At 41.0% G+C, this 25,045-nt stretch overlaps 1 protein-coding gene across 1 annotated transcript; it reads right to left on the bottom strand.

Moving 5' to 3' along the window:
* Window positions 1–1,539: 1,539 nt before the first annotated feature.
* Window positions 1,540–24,371, bottom strand: LOC134610300 (cortexin-1-like). Its single transcript, XM_063453246.1, has 2 exons — window positions 24,341–24,371; window positions 1,540–1,866 (listed from the first exon to the last, which is right to left on the bottom strand). The coding sequence occupies exon 2, from the start codon at window positions 1,855–1,857 to the stop codon at window positions 1,546–1,548; it is 312 nt and encodes a 103-aa protein (XP_063309316.1). The 5' UTR covers window positions 1,858–1,866; window positions 24,341–24,371; the 3' UTR covers window positions 1,540–1,545.
* Between the last annotated feature and the right edge of the window lie 674 nt (window positions 24,372–25,045).

Raw genomic sequence — 25,045 nt, forward strand, 5'->3', positions numbered from 1 at the left:
TTATATATCACAGTTTTGGGAGTTTACAGATGTGTGGGTGCTATTGGAGGGCACACAATCATTTGCTTTGTATTTTTATTGAAATATGGTGAAAATGTAAACGGGGCAGGAACTAAATTGGTCCTATGGCAACATTAATCTTAAATAGATCACTTGTGCTGTAGTACTAGAGTCAGTGCTGAATTTTGGGCTTCATGAACTTGAACATGACTATGTTGATGAACCTAATAAAAGAAATGTACCTGTCCATTGTCACAGTAGCAGGTATGGACTCGACTGTGCAACTGCAATATTGCAGATCTGCTTTTAAGGCTGCACATCCAACAAGAAACCTGCCTACCTTGCATAGTACTGCTTGAGTATTAAGTAGTAAATGGCTAAGCAGTAAGCTATTCAATAAAAAAATGAAACATTTAAAAAAAAAAGTGTAGCGGCAATAATTGTTTAATTATTAATACATTTAAATATAATAAATAAAATAACATTGATATTGTGGCTGCTTTGGGTCTAATCGAAAGCAAGGACTTGGAGCTTTAGCTCCGTTAGCCCCTGGCCTCGACAATGCAATGTCTCTTTACCCATGCTGTTACACTGGTGTTGTGAGAATGGCAATAAAAGCAAAGAAGTTTGTCAGCGTTCCAACACCAAATTAATTTATTAGTTAGAGAGCATACATGCATTCAAGTATTGACTCCACTGCTCTTACTGTACACTATAATATCTTATTGTTTAATATATGTATTCTTCTTATAAAATGCACCTCTATGCATGGAATGGGCTACATTTCTTTATGGGCTAAATGTTTCAGCCCTATATTACTGATGCTCCTAAGTCAGTCTTTACATTATAAAAAGGGAAGTGAAAAGTACAGTAAACCCACGATCAATACAGTGATCAGGGCTTGGAGAAATATTGTTACTTGCATTACAATCAGAAGCTTACAAAAATACATAATCTGCTTACCTGCTGTCAAGCCACGTAAGCCATGGTCAAATGGATTTCTTCTCCATTACTTAAAAAAGTGAATGAAATACAATCAGCACTAAGCATTCTAGAAAATGCACCTGTGGCTTTCCTGAGTACAAAAACCAAGACGTTTAACAACTATCAAGAGATACATAGCATATACTTCAATGACTAAAAGGAAAAAAAAAACAGAATCTAAATTAATTGTGTGGCAGAAAGATATGCCAATATAGAAAATATGGTTTAAGGGGCCATTTGGTCATCAAGGCCTGGAATGTTATCAAAATGTAAAGGCATCACAATTCACAACACTATGCAGCGGAGTATCACGAAACTACTGAGTATTCTATGATTATCAGTATTAATCTAAGGCTACCAAAGGGTTCTAGATCAGGGCTCTAAATTAAGTCTGTTTTTCATTTTATTTGATTTTATCTGTAGAAGTGATTGTACAAATAGTTGAGAAAGTATTCATGGGCAGGCTTATTCCCAAGTTATTCCCTGGGATCTTACGTAATATTGGCTTATTTTGCATTTTTGTTGTGACATAAAGCAATAGTTGTTCTTTATGCTGTTATTCTACACTAAGGCATAACCAAACTGGCTTCTCTCGAGACCTTCTTTATGGTCATTCCAGGAAGAGGCTGGCATTCTGCTATAGGGGTCCAGTAGTATTCGAAAGCAGCGTACCATAAGAATGACCAAGAAGACCAGTAGGAAGATGACAAAGGCAAAAACTGTCTTCTGCTCAATATCCATCCCAACTGAGCTATGACGAACATCCAAGATAGAAGGAGAAAGAAGCAGTTCAAAATCCGTAGCTGATTCTTCATCCATGGTGGCAGCATAACAATGACACCAAATGGAATTTGGAACATCAGGGTAAGGCATTTACTGCACCTGAAAGAAAATGCATACTGTAAGCTGTGTTATATAGTAATATAATGTGAAAAGATCTTTTCTAAGCTGTATGGTCGTCTCCACAATCCACTGATTAATATATGCCCTACAATACAGAAGGTGCAGTGTACTTTAGAATATAAAGTATGTAATTAATCATGTCATATAGTTTCATTTAATAGTTGTATTTATGAATAGAGAGATCCAGTTGGAACATATATTCCTTAATTAGCAGGCAGAGATCTTCAACTTGATAGCATAACAACTCCTTTAATCCTTTATTCTAACCTATATTACTTGAAGGGATTACATCAACATCCAAAAAATTAAAGAGGTAACGGATCCATGATTGGCTTCATTGTGAATAGAAATATATTACAAATTCAGTAGAAAAGTTACTGGCCTGTATTTGTGTCCCGTAAAGGAATAGTCAATATATTTAGTGTTTTGTGTATTTGCACATTGTCGCATTGCGTGAGGTTTCTTTTTTTCCTAACAATACTTGTCTCTCAAATCTGGCAATCAGTTATATTTAATCTGATGTCAGTCCAATATATTGTTTTTTTTAGCTTTGGTTCCTTTGAAAAATATACCAATTTATCTGTCAAAGATGTGTAATCATTCAGACTGAGAATATGGATCAATAAACATGACTGCCAAAACTGCCAAGCAGTATGATGTTATTTGCTTTGTTGAATTATGTAATAATAAAGGCATAATTCATCTGATACGGCTGTTGTATACTGATCAGCCACAACAATAAAACATAAATATTGTGTAGGTCCAACTCGTGCCAAGACAGCTCTGATGCAGCGAAGCACAGACTCCTCAAGTCCTGCAAGTTGCGAGGTGGGACCTCTGTGTTTCATATGTGTTGTTCCAGCTCATCCCACTAATGATCAACTGGATTCAGATCTGGGGAATTTGGAGGCCATGGCAACACCTTAAACTCTTTGTCATGTTCCTCAAACCATTCCTGAACAGTGTGGCAGGGAATCATTCTGAAAGAGGCCACTGCCATCAGGGAACTCTATTGCCGTGAAGGGGTGTACGTGGTCTCCAATAATCTCTAGGTTGGTAGTATGTATGAAAGTAACATCCACATGAATGCTAGGACCCAATGTTTCCCATCAGAACATTGTCCAGAGCATAACCATGCCTCTGCTGGACTTACTTCTTCCCACTGCTGCCATCTCTTCCTTAGGTAAACAACTAAAATGCACCAAGTCATCCACCTGATCTAAAAGTAAACATGAATCCTCAGACCAGGCAACCTTCTTCCATTGCTCCATTGCCCAGTTCTGACTCTCATGTCCCCATTAAAGACACTTTAGGCATTGGACAGAGGTCATCATGGGACCTCTGACCAGTCTGCAGTTACACATCCCCGATATGTAGCAAGCTGCGATTCATTGTGTGTTCTGACACGATTCTATCATGGCCAGCATTATGATTTTCAGAAATGTGAGCAGACCAGACGGGGTAACCTTCAAACCCCACCTGAATCCAAGTGCTTAGTGCACCCCTGACTCTGAAGCCAATTCAGTGGTTGTCCTACATTGCACCAATATAGGTAGGTACTAGTCACAACGTACCAGGGAACAACCCACAACACTTGTCATTTTGGAGATGCTCAGACTCAGTTGTCTAAACGATACTATTTCCTACTCGCTTGCCCATTTTTCTTGCTTCCAACACATGAAGTTAAAGAAGTGACTGTTCATTTGCTGCTATATATATCTTATCCTTAAAAGGTGCCATTGATATAATCAGTATTATTTACTTTGGTGTTATCTTTTTGTATTAATTTGCATTTTTATTAATTTGAGAGCCAACCAAATCAAGTGTCAGTAGTGCAGCACAATAGGATGATATTATGGTAATACATATCTCGTTTTTGTTTAAGTAGAAGATACAATTAAAACAACGTTCCACAGCTGCAACAACAGCATTTCCAACCATATATAACAGGCAAACTATGTACTTGTAGTGTGAAGGAGAGTGGTCTGGAGACAAATTGTATGTTGATATCTAGCAACTCAAGAAGAGTGTGAAGCCTGTCCACCCCATTGTACAGCGCTATGAAATTGGCTGGCGCTATATAAATAATAAAATAATAAAAAATAATAATCAACTAGTAAATAAATAAAAAAGGACAACAAAATATTGTGGGTCACTAGTATCCCGATGGGAGGTGTCTGGGTGCATACGTGATTGCTATGTCAAGCTTTTGTGTTGAATTGCCCTTGAGCCCTATATATCCCAGGAGTACAAGGCATTTGTGTAGAATAATTGTATACATCAACGGTATGCATGTCAGATGTCCCTCTGCACATTATGCAGGCTCACTGAGGATGCATTACCTTAACCATTGGGCTACGGGTGGGGAGTGTTAAACCAGAAAATGGTTGCTTGAGCTCTATGTGGCATGAAGCCACTGGGTCCTGACTTGGACCTTAAACCAACAGTAGAGCATGAGATCAAGTCACTAGAAACGATTAACATGAAATAAAACTGAACATATCATAACATAACATAATATAACATAACAATTCCTGAGAAGAGAAAGTCATTGTGGTTCCTAAGAGTCAAATCCCCATATCTGAGTCTTGATCTCCATGTGGTAGTCCCATGTCCGATTAGTAGTTGGTCCTTAGAAATCCAGTGGTTGTGTGGTAAGGCCTAACAACTCAAGAAATGTTAAGAGTCTTCTGCAGAGATAAAATCCAAAGGGTAGTAAACTTGATGCTAACCAACAGTAAAGTATAACGGCTTTCTGAAGTCAGCTTGTAATTGTGTGAAGGGATCTTCTCCATTGGAGGGTGGCTATGGTGAAATGGCTCTGGTGAGAACTTGGTAGATTGTGATCTAAAATGACTCAAATATGTGGGGAATCTTGCTTTGTAAAGTCAGCATAATGTGCCTTTTATCTTGGGAGGAGCAGCAGTGGGCTTTCACATCATGGGAAGCCAATGCTGGTGGCTGTGGGGAGGGGGCGGTTAATGAAGTAATACACCCCATTGAAGGTAGTTTTTTTGGCTTGGAGGTAAGATAGAGGATACCATGCAGCTTAAGTAGTGAGGAAGTTCCTCCGCTGATATGGTGTCTGGGATAACTCAGAATGTAATATTGCAACACCTGATTTTATCTTCAAGTATTGCTACCTGTATATTAAGGTTATTCTGTGAGGTGTGGAGTTTATGAAGGGAGTATTTCAAAGATGACATACCATTACATAGACCTAAGATGTCCTCCTCGGTGGCTCTAGGCAGCAAATAACGTCTTGGAACAGGTTTTAAATGCCCTGGCTATTAAACAGGTTTTAAATGTTCTGTTTAATAGCCAGGGCAGAACCCTCTTGAACCCCTGGAGCAGCCTGGGGTGAATGTAAAGGGTCCAGTCTGCTGGGGTTGGGGAGTGTGTAACAAGCCTCATGGTCATCTTGGTGTGTGCCAGTTTCTGTAACAGAGTGTTAACGTCTCTGGGTTTTTCAGGAGCCCCCACAGTAGGCTTCTAGTATAAGCGACCCATCTGTACAGAGTCCGGTTTGTGCCCTGGTAATGCCGCTGTACGAGTTGGGTCTTCGCTATAATTAGAGTCTGCTGTAAGGCTCCCAAAGCCAGTGAGGTGTGGGAATAAACCAAAAGAAAATAGAAAATAAGCTAGATATCCAACAACACTTCTAAATACGGGTTAACCATGAACTTAGAACCTAAAAAACATGTGAAAGCTGGAATGTCTATCAGAGATAAGGGAGAATTATTGACAGAGAATGGAAATGTAGGGAAATATTGCCTAAATGGATATTTCACTTAACAAAAAGTGAAATCTCCATTAGGCAATATTCCCCTATAATCGCCATTTTCTGGCAATAATTTTCGCATTGATTTGAAGCTGCAATTCGGTGTTTTAGTAAATGTGCCTATTGATATTTATACATAAGATGCAATTCTATTATAAAATACATCTGCACATAATGTCCAAGTAATTCAAAAACACTCTTTGCTCAAAAATGTTAGGCTATAAATGGATTTAGCAATTCAATAATTTTGTGTCAAGATGCTGATGTGTTCATCCCATATAATTCTCACCATTGAGGCCAAAAAGCGATGCAGCGATAATAATTCTCTGGTGATATGTCCTACTGCATGTGATGTAATCTGATTTATCTTTCTACAGATCCTACATCACTACAAGTGACAGATAATGAGCGTTAAGCAGCGTCTGTGCCAACTCCAAACTTGTAGGACATCTAAGAACTTGTTACACGCATTCTGCTAGTCAATCGTGAATCAGTTCTCTATAAGGCATCCAATGCAATGGGTTGCATTCGTTAACCCTTTAAGTGCCAACTTCGTAACCTTTATCTGCATCGCAAACATGCATCAGAAAAAAAACACTTGAACGTTTTTCATATTATAATTTTCAGCTGCCTTTTCTAGGCTGAAAGTTGCCCTACATGTAGGGAAGATCTCTCCTGCACTGTAAGACCACCCCAACAAACAATCAATAATTTGGGCAATTGTGCAGTGGGGGGGAGGGGGGAGCATCAATTATTCACAGGATGGACGTTTGAAAACTCTGGGGACCAAAATTAGTGTATTTAAATCTTATGTTTGTTGTCTTATTAACACCAGCACACTAGCATAACTTCCACCTTGATACATCAAAATTAAATTGAAGCATGCAGACTCTTCCTATCGGCAGCCCTAGAACTAGCTCAACCCAAGTCCCATGAAGGTGTTTATAGGAGATACAGGGTTTAGAGATTAGGGATGCCTTTATACTAGACCTCCAGAGTTTAGAGAGGGTTTTTTTACTCTGTTTTCCCGCTGGAGATTGTATCCATGGTATTGGTTTATTACCCTACAGCTACGAGGGGATACTTCCTTTTTCTCCCCTCTCCCTTTGGATAGGATCTTTATATCCTCTGTGTTATTCTGTATCTACCATTTCTCCTTATATTTCAGTTTCAGTTTGCTCCTTTACCTACTAACTGTTTAGTATATATTTGCAGTTTTTCTGTTTGTTTTTTGCTATTGGACTATTGTCTTTATAATAGTTAAATGGTAACTTCTCAACAGACTTTTAGATTTTTATAACACTTTGATAAATAACCCCACAATGTCCTCTTAATTCTAGCTCTCTCTGACACTTATCAACCGTAACTCTAAGTCTCACAGCCACTAACAGGCAGGCTAACTAAAGTGTGAATTGTACAGAATTCTAAATTAATTCAAATATAGTCCAAGAGAGTTAAACGGAAAACACAGGTGATCATTTGCAATTTGGGATTTTTTGGGCTTAAATATGAAATATGAATTTGAATTCTCAATATGACCACGCCACACCCCAAAAGCACTCTTTATGGGTGAGGAGTATTCTAGTTTAACCCAAGTTTATTAAAGTGCTGATTTCCATAAGAAATGTGCACGTTTATAAATTAACTACAAAACAACCCTCAGCTGTCAATCAATCAAATAGCCAAGGAGGTTTGTAGCCTCCTTCTGTTAACTCCCCTGAGCTAAAGGAATTGGCAGGCATGCTATACTTCAGCGTGCCTGCCTCCTCCCACACATACCTCAGACCAGCTCCTCTAGACCTCAGATGAGACGTGCGTGCGTACAAGCCAGTGTGCGCATGCATATGGGAACCAATTCAGAGGCTACTCCTACTCTGACAAACTCCCACAACAATCAACAATAAAACATGCCATAAAGAATCCGACAGCAGCCCACTGAATATGAGATTATATACTACCTATGGCCCTACATCATTTGTCCCCTCCTTCTAAACAATGTATTTGGCAAAATGATCACAGCCAATAGAAATGTTTAATTTAGCTAGTTATAACAGACAGAGGCATTACATTTACTAGAGTACAAGTACTTAGAATCCTTACCTTGTGTGACGGTAGTCACCATCACTGGGAGCAGAAGGAAGCACTTATAAAGGTTCCTAAATTGCTCTTATGTCTAAGTCACTCTGTGCCCATTGTAGGTGCAGGGTGTTTATAATGTGTTTGTATACTATTGTTTTGTGTGCCCTCCTGTCCTGCTGATGCTTGTTACCAACTAAGTGGACTTGACTATGGAGCCTGCATAGCGCCCTCTGTTGGTAGCAACAGCGATATGCACTACCTGAATAGCAAGGCTTGTTAATTTGCATATTCATGTAGATTTGCATATTGCTAATTCTGCAGGCAGGAGAGATAGTTTGTGTTCATTATTGTCTCCCCCACCCCTGTTACTATGTAAATATAATTCCCTATATGTTTTGACATGTTTTGGATATTTGTATTTTTTCAAGTTTGTCACAGCAAGCTTTATGGCATAAGCATATGGGCTAGTTCCGAGTAAAAATAAAGAATGTAATGGTAGTTATTTTAGAAACTGGTGTCCTGAGTTGTCATACCAGTTGGTTGATCCCTCTAACAAATATAAAAGAAGATGTTGAATGTTTTCGTTTTGTTTATTTATGCATACATATATATTGTGTAAGGTAAATTTATTTTTATTTTTTAATTCTTTATTTTTGTAGTGCATAGGCAAATAACAAACAGTTGTGAGGTACCCCAAAGGCATTCCTCCAATGCAGTATTGGCTGGTGAACATAGAGGTACAAATGGAAACAAGCACAAATTTTATATTTAAAGGTAGTTTGGTGAGTAAGCAGTAGAGGGGCCTATCGCTATTTCTGTCACGTATTTAAAATTTACATCGCTGAGTTATCTGGGCATGTGAGATTTAATGCTTAGCTATATCTGTCCCTTATCAAAGAATATCATCGCTGGGTGGTCTATACTTGTAAGGCTCATTCTCTATATGGTTTAGCTAGGTCTTTTACATAACTGTAAATAGCATTGCTGGGCTATCTATATACACAAGGTTTATGCTTTGTAAGGTTTAGTTATAACTGTCACTTAACTGCACATAACAACTTTAAGTTATCTAGACATGCTAGGTTCATGCTTTACAAGGTTTAGTTAGGTCTGTCGCGTAGCTGAAAGTCACTTCGCTGGGTTCTATCAACATGTAAGATTGTATGCTTTGCAAGGGTTAACTATATGTTATGGGGTAGTCCACTTGGGTCTATTTTGGTTAACTGAACCTGAAGCCATCAGGGGTCCGTTTCCTCATAGTCAGCTGTGTTATGAAAAGTCCACAATAAACTGGAGGTGCATTGAACGTGCTGTCTGTATTTGACTCTCAAGTCTGGGTGTTCCGTTGGTGCTAGGTTTCGGGACAGTCTGGGCCAGAGGAACACCTGGGGGGTGGCGTGGTAGGCGCCTCAGCCTACACCCATCGTTGGTAAGTCCTGTGTATTGTTTCCCTTAGGTCTTTCATTGCGGCCGCAAGGCCTGGTGTTTCTCCCTTGGTGGTCAGTTCCAGTAGTTCCTCCTGTGTTTTGCAGCTGCGTCGTCGCTTGCAGTGATGCGGTGAGTGGGAGGATATCTCTTGTGCTGTGCTGGTTGCTGGAGTTGTGGTCCGAGAGGCGGGTTGTGTGCTTTGCTTGTTTTATAGACCCAGGGCTGCTGGTGTGCTGGTGGGAGCTTTTGCCTGAGGGGTTTATCGCCACGTCCCGCCTCGAGGCCCGGCGGTGTCTGGTTTTTCGGACGGCCGCCTTGGGGGCCCGCGATTCCCGCGTGTAGTTTCTTCGTCTCGCTGCTGGACGTATCCACAAGGCCATCGTGAGTTCCACTTGGCGGCAAGTCACCCCTCGGCTATGTAGAGCTTCCCTGAGGCCTGTGCATAGCCGGTCGAAAGTTTCCGTTGGGGACGTGCGAGTCTGGTTGCTGATGCTCCGCCGTTTAGGCGCCGGCTGGGCGGCCATTTTGGCTGATCTTTGTGGGTCTGTATCCCCACTATGTTTTGTAGCTGGTCTGCTTGCTAACCATTCAGTTCTGTATGACCCTTGGGGACCGAGATGTCCCCCACCGGTCCAGAGGGGGGGTTGGCTGTGATGAGGTTGCTTGTGTGTACTTGTGCCGAGGAGGACGGCCACCTTTCCCCTTTAGCCCCAGTAGGCCGCATTTGGATCTTTGCTGTCCCGGCTCTGACAGACCCTGGGGTGGTGTCGCTGGATTCTGTGGGGCACCCCCGGCGTGGGTGACGCTCCCTCGAGTTTGGGCTTGGTAGCCGCCGTTTTTTGCCCCAGATTCTGTCCGTCGGGCCGGAGCTCGTGTCAGATGCGACCACATGGCTCGGCAGTTAGACTCCGCCCCGTGTAAGGTAAATATAAAAAACCCTTAATACAGTTATATAAATGCATTGCTACACTTGCATATTTTTAGAGCACTTAAACTGTGCTCTTTCGACCTGATGATCAAATGAAAAATAAATTATATAGAGAAAGGTTCTTACATTTAATGCAACTTGTGAGTCTAAGGTGTTTTATCTCCTATCCAGTCATAGCATTACAAAAACTAAACATTAAAATACTGTTTTGCTCCAATTCCACTCTTTAAAAAAAGCATTTGCAACTTACTAGAAACTAGACATCTGCATGCATTTTTAAATTGAAGGGACACTAAAGTTACCAAAATAACTTTAGCTTAAAGGGACACTCCAGGTACCCAGACCACTTCTGCCCATTGGAGTGGTCTGGGTGCCAACTCCCACTACCCTTAACCCTGCAGCTGTAAATATTGCAATTTTCATAAACTGCAATATTTATATTGCAGGGTTAACTCCTCCTCTAGTGTCTGTCTACAAAAAAACTTACTTTAGAAGTATTTATTTCCTGCTCAGTAAATGGAACTTTAATCACACACAGGAGGCTCCTGCAAGGTCGAGCAAGCTAGTAATAGTGCATGAGATAATAAATTCTAAATTAAACATAATGTACAATAAAGGAAGTATAAGCATTAGATCTCTCTTTACAGGAATTGTTTATGAAGTGCAGGGATGGTTAAGATAGTAGTCTAGCCACTGTCACTGCAACTTGCACCAACCTTGAGTGGGGGATAGAAATAGCCTGTTTAATTGATCCTAGTTGGAAACTGTACCTGGACGCTGCCACTTATACTACCTTTGTGTGGGAGGCAGCAATAGCTAATTTCATTGTTTTATTGATCCTAGTGCCATACTGGATAGGTTATTGTTGCGTCTAGCCATGGCCAGTGCCATTTACACCAACTCTGAGTGGGAGATAGATAGCATGGGCCAATTATCCTAGTGTAAGATTGGTTAGGTTACTGCTGTGCCTACCCACTGCCAGTACCACTAACATCAACTTTCATTCACTGATTTAGAGTGTGGCAGGTTTCTTCGTTTGTTTTTTTTAACCATAACAACTATTACAGTCTGCCGGGCACTGAGTGTTCTCTGTAGGCAGGTTTACGATATTCAGCTTCTGCAGAGCTGCAGAAGCCAGATGCTAATGCGGGCACTCATTCATAGGCTGGAAGTATCAATTAATGCCCCTCTGTGCATAGAAATATGCAAAGAATTGACATTAGGGAGTTTGGAATTCTTGTTCGGGACTGGCTCATTAGGATCCAATGACACTGTCTGAGGTGGAGTGTCAGGAATTGTATTCATTTATTACTGACCCTTTAAGACAGCATGGAAGTACACACCCCTTTGGTTATTTAAACTCCAATCTCCAACACCTCAGGGCACAATTAATGCGTTGATCTGACTGATTGCATCAACTTCCTTGCTAATCATTTGGATCACTCCTAGAGAGGCCGTGTGTTCCATCACCGGACCCCTTCTGAATCTCCTCTTCATACCCCTATATCTTTGATTACCTGGTTAACTAATTCGGACTGGCCTTGACTCTGCTTTTGGAATTTCCTTCAGTACTGCTTGATCTCCTATTGAATGACCTCGGACTGGATAAAGGACATTGCTTATGGACTAACCCTGGACGCATCACCTAAACTTCTATTTTCAAGGACTGTCAGTTTATCTCTCTGCTTTGCTGCCACATCCGTTTGCCGCGCTTAAACTGCCTCAAAATAAAAAGTGAGTGGTTCTTATTTTTTTGTTTGGCATTTGTTAAAGAAAAAACATGACATGGAGTTACACCTCTGGCAACAAAGTGAGTAAAGGTACTGTATTTCAACATAAAACACTGCACATACATACCCCCAGCATGATGGCCACATCAGATCAACTTTTTTTTTTCTTCTTAAAGGGACACTATAGGCCCTAATACAAGTTTAGCTTAATGAAGCAGTTCTAATGTATAGATCATGCCCCTGCAGTCTCATTGCGCAATTCTCACTGACACGCATCAACCTTAACTCTAAGTCTCCTGAACCTCTAACAGGGATGCTAACTAAAGTGTGAATTATCCAAAATGCTAAATTAATTTAAAGTGAATTTTGGAATTTAATCCAAAATAGTCATACTATAAAAAAAAAAAAAAAACAGGTGATCACTTTCCATTTTTACTTTTTCGAGCCAAAATATGATAGTTCAATTTTAATAAATTACTAAAGTCTTCCTAGAGCTAAGGTCACACTAGTGCTACATTCTTCCCAATTACTAGCTTTGATGGATCTGATATAGAGCTGGTGATTTTTGAAGCTTCTTGCTGTGTTTTTTTTTTGTTTTGTTTGTAATGGATGTCAACCTTAAAAAGACATAAAATGAGAATTTCAGGACAAGTTTCTATAGAGCAGCGTTTTCCAATTGGTGTTCCGTGGAACCCTGGGGAACACAAATGGGGTTCCGCCGTAATATTGGCAAACAAAGTGGCACTCTCCCCTGCTTAGCTCCCTCGGGCGCACTGCAGTGATGCCGGTGCCGGAATATGATGTCACTCCGGACCCGACATCACTAAGAGGCACGCAAGGGAGCTGAGCAGGAAGATCACTGCTCCCTTGCCACTCGCACTGAATGTCTGCATGCCAGCCGCTCAGTCCTGCAGCCCCACTGGACCCCAGGAACCGCATGCCAGCCACTCAGCCAGCAGCCCCACTGGACCCTAGGTAAATAGAGACTCCATGCCAGCACTCTAAAAGGTAAGGAGGCTGGGTGCAGTGAAATAAAAAATTTAAAAAAATGTTTTTTTGTCAGTGAGGGTATGTGTATGTGTGTTTTGTCAGTGAGGGTGTGTGTATGTGTGTTTTGTCAGTGAGGGTGTGTGTATGTGTGTTTTGTCAGTGAGGGTGTGTGTATGTGTGTTTTGTCAGTGAGGGTGTGTGTATGTGTGTTTGTCAGTGAGAATGTATGTGTGCTTGTCAGTGAGTTTGTCCGTGAGAGTGTATGTGTTTGTATCTGTGTCTGCCAAAAAGTATGTGTTTGTCTGTGAGTGTGTGTGTATCTTTTTGTCAAGGTGTGTATCTTTGTGTCTGTGTGTATATATCAGTGTGTTTCTGAATGTGTGTATGTGTCAATGTTTTTATATGTGTGTCTGTGTTAATTTGTTTGTGTATGTATGAATGTATGTACGTACGTACATAGCATACGTTCAGCAATCATATGTGCATACATCCCAGCAATCAAACACCAACACAACATGCAAACACACTCCTACAAATACAAACATTACATACAAAAACCCCTGGATTCAAATTTCAAATTTATATGCAAACACACCCTTCACTCAAACACTAATACTACACACAAATGTGCACCTGCATTTAAATGCAAACATTACATACAAACACACCCCTGCACGCAAATGCAAACATTACATACAAACACACCCCTGTATCAAAATGCTAACATTATATACAAACACCAACTGTACACACAAAAGTACACATGCTCCTAAGTACTACTATCTGTTTACGATCTGCACTATGGCACCAAAAAAATCTTGGGGTTCCACGTTATTCGCGTATTATGTCAAAGGGGAAAAATTAATTGTGAACTCTTGCTATAGAGCAATTGATTGGAATTGCAACTACCTAATTGCAATTCCTACCTAATTGCAACTAATCAGTATGACTGATTACAGCACTGGAAGGTAAAAGCTGTTATAGGAATATGCTATGTATCAGCTCATAGGAAACCATTTTCAAATTAGATTTCTTCCATTGAAGCCAAACTACCAGCTGTGTCCCTCTTGCTAGATGTGAAACTTTGCACCCTAGGGACATTAATATGTCTGAAAAGACAGTGGTTACAGCAAAAAGCCTGCAGGGACTGACTATACTCACCAGAACAAGTACACTAAGCTATATAGTGTCTCTTTAAGTTCCGACTATGTCTGATAAAGAATCACGTTAATGTGGTGATAAAATGTCTAAACAATGGCAAATAAAATACTACTACCTAAAGGAGATAAAAAATCAAACTTCTGTTGGAAATTATAGACCCATCTCCTTAATAAATGTAGATGCCAAAATTATTGCTAAAAGAATTACGAGCATTCTTTTAGTCCTAATACACTCAGACCAAGTGGGTTTCATACCCCAAGGACAACTTTATGAGAACACCCGTAGAGTGATTATTTGGCATGGTATGCAGAAAAAAAGAAAACACCTTCCCTGCTTCTATCACAAGCAGAGAAGGCGTTTGACAGGATTATATGGTCTTATTTGTTCTGTCTTCTTAGAAAATGGGGTTTGCCAGATGCTTTACTAAAGTCAACTAGAGCTTTATACGCTAATCTACATGCTACAAACAAACAATCCAACCTAAGTCTGCAAATTGAAAAATAATTCTAAATATACTTGTACTGATCAGTAACACAGAAACAGCTACCCAGAGATCACCTCCCAAATGGTGTTTTTAACAAACCATAGAAATATACACAATACACTATTGTTTTTGTTTATTATTTTCTTTTAGAAATACAAGCTATATACAAGATATATTTCTATCTACATGAACAATTACTACTTCCAAGTTAAAATAGGACTCCATTAACGATTAGTAAAGGAACAAGAGAGGGATGTCCATTATCTCCAGTTCTATTCACCCTGTCATTAGAACCATTGCTTATTAAAATCAGGGAATGTTCCAGAGTTCAAGATATATCCAAGGCCAAAATATTTACAAAGTAGCAGCTTATGCTGATGATGTGATGCTCTCTATTGTTAAACCAGATCAGTCATTCCCAGCTCTATTTAAACTATTAAATAATTTTGGAGTTATTTCAAGATATAAAATGAATTACTCAACATCAAGCGCAATATCATTTAATTTACCTGACACAGAAGTTTCAATTTTTTTCCAGACAATTTTATACCCCTTATTGAAACTTAAAAAAATAACTAAAAGAATGGCAGACTAAACCTTTTATCCTGGATAGAAAGAATGTATACATTGCAAAATGAACATTATACCAAGACTTTTGTTTTTATTCCAATCATTACCTGTTAAAATATTCAAAAGAGATTTAAATAATTTACAAAGAGCAATAGACACTTTTTTTTTTATATGGACGAATAAACACTAGGCATGTGCATGGGGAAAATATTCGGCTCGGATCGGCATTCTGAAATTCGGGACTTCATCAATTCAGCACTTCGACACTTCGGAACTTCGGATCTTAGACACTTCGGCACTTCGGCACGTCGGATCTTAGACACTTCGGAACTTCGGCACTTCGGAAACTTCGGAACTTCAGCAACTTCGGAACTCCGGCATTTCGGGACTTTTGTTGCAGCCCCTTGGTAATTCCCACGGTATTAGGGAGTTATCTACCAAAAGGCTGAAAGACCTAAATTGGTCTTTTAGCCAAATTTACTTATACTAAGTAAAAATGACTTGGTATTAGTAAATTGTGCCCCTACTCGCAATACCGCGAGTAGGGGCAAGTCTATTAAACAGTGAGCAGCCACAGTTAAAAAAAAAAAAGGGTCCCCCCTTCCTGAGCGGGTGGGGGCCCTAAAGTAAAAAAAGGGGGAGGACCTATTGCCCCCACCCCTGAGCGACGGGTGGGGGCCCTAAATACAAATGGGGGGGGACCTAATGTCCTCCCCCCTGACCCCCACCCCTGAGTGGTGGGTGGGGGCCTAAACAAGAATAAAGGGGGGACCTATTGTCCTCCCCCCTGGCCCCCACCCCTGAGCGGTGGGTGGGGGCCCTAAATACAAATGGGGGGGACCTATTGTCCTCCCCCCTGGCCCCCACCCCTAAACGGTGGGTGGGGGCCCTAAATACAAATGGGGGGACCTATTGTCCTCCCCCCTGGCCCCCACCCCTGAGCGGTGGGTGGGGGCCCTAAATGAAAATTTAACCTCCCTCCCCCAGGTGACTAGGGGTCCCAAACCCCTAGTCACCCCTCCCCCCCCAAAATAAACTACCTTCCCCCCTCACCCTAAAAATAATGAGGGGGGACCATTTAACTAAGTACCTGGAAAAATAAAAATAAACTTACCATTCAATGTTTTCTTTCTTCTAAAATCTTCATTTTTCAGCCCCAAAAAGGCCAAATAAATATCCATAATAACCGACGCAATAAAAAAAAAAAATCCATCTTCACCCTGCGAGGCTCCGCGCAGACTGAGCTCTGCAGGGTGGGGGAAGGCTTATAAAGCCTTGCCCTGCATTGCAATAAGGCTCAGGGCACTCTGATTGGTGGGTTTAAGCCATCCAATCAGTGCTCTGACAGATAAATGAAGAGACTGACAGGTAAGTCTCTACATTTACCTGTCACAGCACTCTGATTGGTTGGTTTGAAATCCACCAATCAGAGTGCCCTGTGTCATTTTACACAGCGTGGGTAAGTTCTTTGGAATTTTCCCACGCTGTGTAATTTGATTCATAACTCTCTGATTGGTTACTTAATCCGCCAATCAGAGAGTTATGAGTCAAATTACACAGCGTGGGAAAATTCCAAAGAACTTTCCCACGCTGTGTAAAATGACACAGGGCACTCTGATTGGATTTCAAACCAACCAATCAGAGTTGAGAGCCCCGAGAGGCGGGGTGAAACGCGTTGCATGAAACCGGAAGTAGGAAGTAACTGCGCTGGACGGGAGAGCCGATGAGAAGCCAGTAATAAGAGGAAGAGAGAACTACTACTTTCGTTTCGTCTGAGAGACGTAACTCTGGACTTACTGGACTCTAACAGCCACAGGAGCATATTTTTAATCTCAACTTTAATTATATTTTTTATGTTTGAATAAATGGAATTTTACTTTTGAACTTACCGGTCATCAAGTGAGTGCTTTCAGCTGTCCATCCACTGGATCCCACGACAACAAGGGGCTGATCCTCCCAAAGCTTGATAGTTTGGAGTGGTACTTCAACCACTCCACAATTGTGAGTGTGGAAAATATTTCTTTTATTTCAAGTTTATTTACCTCAACAATATTGCACTAGGTCTGTGTCTCTTTATATTTTAGATTGGACAACCTGAGCAGACCTGTGCAAGTATATATTTCCTTTATATTGGTGTATATTAATCTGCACAGTTAATATATATGTGGTGTTTTCCCAATATATATATATATATATATATATATATATATATCTGCATTTATGTACATAATTGCATGACACGCTTGCATGCTTGGCACATTATATTGTACAATTTACATATTTTTTTTTTTAATTCTTTATTTTTGCGAGTGTAAATGCTGTAAATAAGCATGACACATGAAACACATCAAAAACATGTCAACTACAAACATGGGACATTAACAAATTATTCAGGGTCTCTTTGCGTTATTCCACTCTATTTTTTCTTTATGGTATTAGTGACTAGGGTTCCCTAATTTGGACTTGGAGCGGTGTGGTAATCTACTCCTATCTAGGGGTCTGTCCTTAGGTCTTGTAGCGCCACTTTGGTTTTAATGCTGTGATGCTGGTAGTCAGTGGCTTCACTGAGGCGGTCTGTAAGGCATAATATTAGCCTGCTAGCCTTCATGGGTGGTAACATTTTGCTTGGTACTCTATAGCTGAGGCGGAAGGCCTAGGGAGTGGGCCGCGCATGCATAGGTGTGCTTAAAGGAGGATATAATGACCTCTAGTCCATTGCGCGCTGTGCTTGGGGGTGGGGGGATAACGGAACTCAGGGCTAGTCCATCAGCTTACGGAGCCAGTTTAGTCATTGGGAAGGGGTATGGGGATAAAAACAGTGTTAAAGACAACAGGTAGTTTTGCGGTCCATCAACAGTGTGGATTGTCAACATGGGTATCTGTGTAGGTTTTGCTCTCAGGTGGGTGAGGCGTTCATCTCTCGTCTCCCTCTTCTGGGTACGAAAGGGGTGATCCCTGCGACTATCCATGCTGGGCGGTCTGTTTGTAATGCTTGCTCCGCTGGTATGCCTAGGTTTTGGAGAAAGGTAGGTGCATCTGAGAGGCATGTCAGTGTGTGCAGCTTGCCGGCTTTCTCGACCAAGATTCGGCGCGGTCCCCATTTGTATGGGACGGCGTGCTTCTGCAATAGCTGGGTTATCTGCTAAAATGAACGTCGCCAGATAAGTGTGTGTCTAGAGAAATCACTGAAGAAAATCAGCTGCGCCCCCTCAAACGACACTGTAGAGGAGCCTCTCACCGCCCCCATTATTGCTCCGCGGTCGGAGTCACGAGTCAGTTTTAGTAGGGTGTCCCTGGGCGCTTCGTGGGCGGCATTGGAAGCCTTGTTAAGACGGAAGCAGGAGTCCACCGCTACCTGCTTTGCCTGTTTGGGCATGAGCAGTGTGGCGATTAACCTCCGGCAGTAGTGGGGGAGTTCCGCCCCTGTGATCGCCTCTGGTACCCCTCTGATTCTGAGATTGCGTACTCTGGCTCTGTCTTCCATTGTGGCTATTTGCGCTTGTTGCTCTGCATACTGCTTTTGCAGCGCGCCTATAGCAGCGTCTGTGGCTGATTGGGCCAGTTTGGCGCCCTCCATGCCGTCTTCTACCGCCTGCACTTTATCGGTTAGCTTTGTCACCGCCTCTCGTATCGGGGCCATGTCTGCATTGAACATCGTTTTTATTTCCGCCATTAATGCCCTGATGTCTGCTTTAGTTGATGGTGCAGACTCTGCCAGTTCAGTGGCTGTGTGTGGCCCTGAGCGTGGCCAGGAAGGGGGGAGAAAATCTTCAGCAGCACTGTCGTCGTCCGACGATGTTGGTGTGTAGGCCTCAGCCGGCGCCATCTTGGCTGCATCTGGCCGCGAGGTTGAGCGGAGGTACTCTCCGATATCGCGGGTGCCCGAGCCCGGGTCCGCTCGATGTTTCTTTGACTTTTTACCCATTAGGTTAGGTGTCAAGCTGGTACCTTTGGGGTGAGTTTGCTGGGTTCGGAACGGTGGAAATCTCCGTTTAGTTAGTGTAACAGGACGGAGCGTTCTCAGTGTACGTCCGTCTCCTGCAAGCGCTGGCTCCGCCCCCTTACATATTTATTTTGCGCACCTATTTTTTATTGTCCACTTTTTATTTGGTGAATTATATCAGATTCCCCTGTAGGTTGCTGCATTTGTTTGTTTAATTATCTTTTTCTCCATACTTTTGCGCCACCCTATTCTATTTACATTTTATAAATGTAGAGACTTACCTGTCAGTCTCCATTTACCTGTCAGAGCATTCTGATTGGATGGCTTAAACCCACCAATCAGAGTGCTCTGAGCCTAATTGCAGGGCGGGGCAAGGCTTTATAAGCCTTCCCCCGCCCTGCAGTGCTCAGTCTGCGCGGAGCCCATGCCGGGAGAAGATGGATTTTTTTTTTTAAAAATTTCTTTGCGCTCGGTTATTAGGGATTTTTATTTGGCCTTTTTGGGGGCTGAAAAAAGAAGATTTTAGAAGAAAGAAAACATCGAATGGTAAGTTTATTTTTATTTTTACAGGTATTTAGTTAAAGGTCCCCCCTCATTATTTTTAGGGTGAGGGGGGTTTATTTTTTGGGGGAGTGGGTGACTAGGGTTTTTTGGACCCCTAGTCACCTGGGGGGAGGGGGGTTAAATATGTATTTAGGACCCCCACCCGCCGCTCAGGGGTGGGGGGCCAGGGGGAAGAACATTAGGTCCCTCCCCCCCTTATTTTTGTTTAGGGCCCCCACCCACCGCTCAGGAGTGGGGGCCAGGACATTAGGTCCCCCCCAATTTGTGTTTAGGGCCCCCACCCACCGCTCAGGGGTGGAGGCCAGGGGGGAGGACATTAGGTCCCCCCCAATTTGTATTTAGGGCCCCCACCCACTGCTCAGGGGTAGGGGCCATGGGGGAGGACATTAGGTCACCCAGTCCCCTCCGCCCCCAATTTTTATTTAGGGCCCCCACCCACCACTCAGGGGTGGGGGCCGGTGGGGAGGACAATAGGTCCTCACCTTTTTTTTACTTTAGGGCCCCCACCCGCCACTCAGGGGTGGGGGCCGGTGGGGAGGACAATAGGTCCTCCCCCCCTTTTTTTTACTTTAGGGCCCCCACTCGCTCAGGGAGGGGGGACACTTTCTTTTTTTTTTTTTTTTAACAGTGAGCAGCCACAGACTGCTCACTGTTTAATATACATGCCCCTACTCGCGGTATAGCGAGTAGGGGCATAATTTACTAATACTAAGTAATCTTTACTTAGTATTAGTAAATTTGGCTGAAAGACCAATTTAGGTCTTTCAGCCTTTTAGTAGATAACTCCCTAATACCGTGGGAATTAGGGAGTTATCTACTTATTCATTCCTGTCATTACATGACTGGCCAAGTAACTTACATTTTATATGAATGTATGTTACTTGATTGTTGTAAGTGTTGCAAGTGTTTGTATACTTTTTATTTAAAATTATTTACAATGTAACATTCTTCTTCTTTTACTGGGTAAGTATATTCGTACTTAGGCAATACTGTGCTTCGGAACTTCGGCACTTCAGCAATTCGGCACTGCTACACTTCAGAAATTCAACTATTCGGACATTCGGAAGCACCCGAATGCCTGAATTACCGGAAATGCGGCCGAATTTTAATTCGGACCGAAACGAATTGCACATGTCTAATAAACACCATAGAATAGCTAGAAACCTTTTTATATAGACCAAAAAATAGGGGTGAATTGGGTCTTCCTAATCTTCTCTTATATTATTATGTTGTACAACTTTCTGAAATCATAATGTGGCATTTCAGTCCAGGAAAAAGACAGTGAGTTGATCTGGAATCAGATCTTTTGGGATTTGATTTACCTTTCCATTACATGTGGTTAGATAAACCCATAAGAACATCGTTATTTTAAGTTTTTTATATATCTGGCACAAGTTAAGGAATAAATTTGAGTTGGCATATTCCCCATCTCCGATTACTCCAATTTTATGGACAAATTCACCTCTAAAGTCAGACATTCACAGGATATATTTTCAAAAGTCTGGAATCCCTGGAGAGAATTTACATCCAAAGGTCTTTACATTTTTTGACTGACAATTTTGATGGGATACACGCAATGGTATATCCTCCCCCTCCACTCCATCTTCTTCTTCACTTTCTTTTTTTTGTTATTTTCTTTATTACATAATAAGAGTAGAACACTGATATTGATGATATAAAATGTATTATTTCACCAATAGACATAATAAAGAGAGGGAATTTACTTTATATCCTAGATACTCTAAACTCAAATGCAAAATATATTATATATATTTCATTGTTAACATTAATCTTAATTTTTCTATTGTCCAGAATGTACTATTATATTTAATGTATTTTTTTCAAATTGACAATTATTTTGTACACTGTAATCTTACATGACTCGTCACGTTAATGGAAAATACCTATTTAATAGTATTTTTGATTACATAGATATTTTGCCAAGTTGTGTTTTGTGAGTTTTTAAATCTTGTTTGGTGGTAAAACTTTATTTATTTATTTATTTTTATTCAAGTTTTTCATGGAAGACAATAGTACATAGAAGACATTAGTATAAAGTTACCAATTGTGACATGTACATTTTCGTATTTAGGTGAAAAAATAACATGGGTGAATAAAGTAGGTTAGCAGATTATGTCATCCATAGGTGCATAATTCAGATAATTAACATTTTTTGTCGTTATCCTACAGTTACATATTGCATTATTCAACCCAAGATTGTTAGTGATATAATATATTTTGGACTGTAGGGTGCCAGCTAGTAAGGCTATTCAACGCTCGGTGTGTGGTAAGTGGTGCCAAGAGTTATATCACTATAATACGCAGGCAGTTTGTTCATTGTAACTCTTGGGTGTCTAATGTCGTTAATTATTGCGTTTGTCAGCTATTAAGTACCTGGACATTGTGTTTCAAATCAAACATACATGGGTGGGTATAAACTTTGGGTAGGTGAGGGGCAAATAGGGGGTAGTAAAGAAGGTAGGGGTATGAAATGGTAACTAAAAGAAACATGGCAATTTCAGCATAATGTGAGTCAGTAACTGCAGATTTGTATCATATCACTGCTTGCACTCATCAAATATTAGGGTAGAATCAGTCTAGTGAGTTAGTTGCGCGGCAGTGTATTTTTGAGATCTGGTGTATATGTTGGTTCAATCATGTGTGAAGTTCGTTGTTATTGTAACATTTGTGGTCAGGGTGCGTGGTTGTCCGGCACCAACTGTGTGTCTTTCCCTAGAGGTTTTGGTGTATGTACTACCTGGTCCTGCCCTGTCTTAGCTCTAAGTAAGCAATCCAAGGTCCCCAAGTAGTAGGGTATAGTGTATTGTGATCCGATAGTGAGTAAGTAATCTCTTCCATTTGTCTGATACGTTCCACCTTCGAGTACCATTCCTCCAGAGGTGGTGCCACTAGCTTTTTTCCAACATTTGGGTATCATAGCCTTAGTGGCTGTGAGCAAGTAATACTCTAGTGATTTTGTAATATTTCTTCGGTGGTTTGGGAGACAGGTGGAAGAATATTGTGAGTAGTTTATAATTTGTTTCAACTAATGGTATATTCAGTGTGTTTCTGTGTGCATGTTGGAATATTTTCTTCCAGTTTGATGGAGAGAATGTTTTGTTTAGTTCTTTGAACCACTCTGCAACATATTTGGGGAGTCTGTCCGGGTCAGCATCTTGGATGATGGAGTGGATTAGTGTGAGTGGTTTCCGTATGATTTGGGTGTTCGAACACCAATCCTCGAAATCCGTACCCTTAGTAGGTACCGCTAAGCCTTTAATTGATATGATAAACTGAGATAATTGGTGATATTCAAATGTTTGAAGGAAGGTTGTGTGGTCGTGCTTAGTTCTAAAAGAGGTTTTAATTTTCCCTCCGCTATCACTTCCCTCAAAGTAATATAGGAGAGGTGGTCGTAGCCACCTGAGTCCAGTTAGCCCTGGGGGGAATGCCGGGTTGTGTGAAATGGGTGTCAATGGGGAGATGTTTCCTTCCTGAATTTAGGTGCATGCTTTATCCACAGACTTAGTAAAGGGCTAATGGTGGGGTGCTGACGGGGACACAATATAGAGATCAGTTCCATTTGCCATGGCAGGGTGGCCAATGGGAGTTGTATCCATTCTTGTTCTAGGGATTTCCAGTGTTGTGTGCTGTGTGGGTAGCACCAATCCAGGATTTTAGTGAATTGTGTTGCCAGATAGTATTTAAATAGGTCAGGTAAGCAGAGTTCCCCATTGATTTTGGGTCTAGTCCGTGTATGAATGACAGTCTTGGCCTATTGCCAAACCATACGTAGTCTGTGAGCAATTTTCTTAGTGATGTAAAGAAGGATGAGGGGACACCCACAGGCAGAGTCTGAAACATATATAACAGGCGCAGGAGGATATTCATCTTAATTATGTTTACCCGGCCCATCCAGGAGAAGTGAGGTTTGTTCCACTTAGCTAGGTCTTTAGAGTTTGTAGGAGTAGAGAGTAGTTTGAGACAAAAATGTTTTACCTCCGGTGTTATCTTAATCCCTAGATACTTTATGTGGGAGGTGGTCATTTTAAAAGTGAAGTGCAGTTTGAGCGATTGCATTATGTGTTGTGGTGTTTTTATCGGTAAGATTTCACTTTTTTCATAGTTGACTTTAAAATTTGAGACTTCAGAGTAAAGTTATAATTCTGTCATCAAAGCTAGGAGGGATGTTGTAGGGTTAGTGATAATAAATGTTGTAGGGTTAGTGAATAATAAATTGTCTGCTTAAGCAGAAACTTTGTATTGTGAGGTTGAACCCTGTATTCCGGGTATGTCGTTGTTTGAGCAGATTGTGTTTAAAAAGGGCTCAAGGGATAAAATAAACTAAAGTGGGGATAGAGGGCAGCTTAGTCTCGTTCCATTTTGGATAGGAAGTGGGTCAGATTTTGATCCATTTATCTGAACCCTGGCCTGCGGGTGTGTGTAAATGGCGCATACCCATGCCAGCCATCAGTCGCCAAAGCCCATCTCCCTCATAAAGCCAAAGAGTAGGGGTCAGTCCACCCTGTCAAAGACCTTCTGGTGGGATAATGAGTGCGGGTGATGTTAAAACGGATTCATTTTTTTTATCATTATTTCCATTAAATCTCTGACAAATAGAAATACCAAGGAATGTCCAGACACACAAGGGCTCAGTGTCAAGCAGCTTTATTGGAACATCATGTACAAAACAAGCAGTAACGTGTAGCCCTCACTCTTTTTCAAGCTAACACTGCAGTGATAACAAAATCCTTATGAAGGGTATTCAATAAAATAAATAAGTAACATTACTTACCCGGTCCTGCGTCTCTGATAGATACCACGCCAGGAGTACCAGACACAATGTGGCGTAAAAATGTGCTGACATGATAGGCACATCTACCCGGCTTGTTCCATAGAAAGGAGTCTATGAAGAACATGTCCGCACATGGGAGGGACACAGGCAGAAATAAAGAAATAAAATATTAAATACGAAACAAATTAATCAATAGCAAAAGCAGAGCTTCTTCAATCTAATTATAAGTAAAAGACCATTATCTTACCATTTTATACATTTAAAAAAATGCATCACATAAGCCTTTATATAGCAATAAAGTAAAATACAACTCTTGTTTTCTGTTCTTTACTCTAATGGATATAATACTTAACTTGTACATAAACATACAGTAGTCAGCCATTCCAAATCAGTACATAAAAATTATTTAACAGTAAATAAATTGTTTTATTACAAAAAAAAACAAAAACCAGAAAATGTATCATTAAAAGCAAGTGGCCATTGTAAAGAAAATTAATTATCCTGGTGAAAGTACCGTAAACACGATCAAGAGTAACGTGTAAAGTGCCAAGAAATGGTGTTATTTTTTTTAACCCTTTCACCCCAGAACCAAGTTTCAGGCATGCTTTGAGTAGTGTGGTCTGTGGATAGTGAGGCTAGTGGCAGTAGTCAACAGAGGTAGGTTGAATAGCTACTGTCAGTGCCACTTACATCAATGTTTATTCA

Source organism: Pelobates fuscus, chromosome 5 (genome assembly GCF_036172605.1).
Source record: "Pelobates fuscus isolate aPelFus1 chromosome 5, aPelFus1.pri, whole genome shotgun sequence".
Lineage (NCBI taxonomy): Eukaryota > Metazoa > Chordata > Amphibia > Anura > Pelobatidae > Pelobates > Pelobates fuscus.

Coding starts and splice junctions, on each gene's coding strand:
- LOC134610300 (XM_063453246.1), bottom strand. CDS start 1,857: ATGCCTTACCCTGATGTTCCAAATTCCATTTGGTGTCATTGTTATGCT.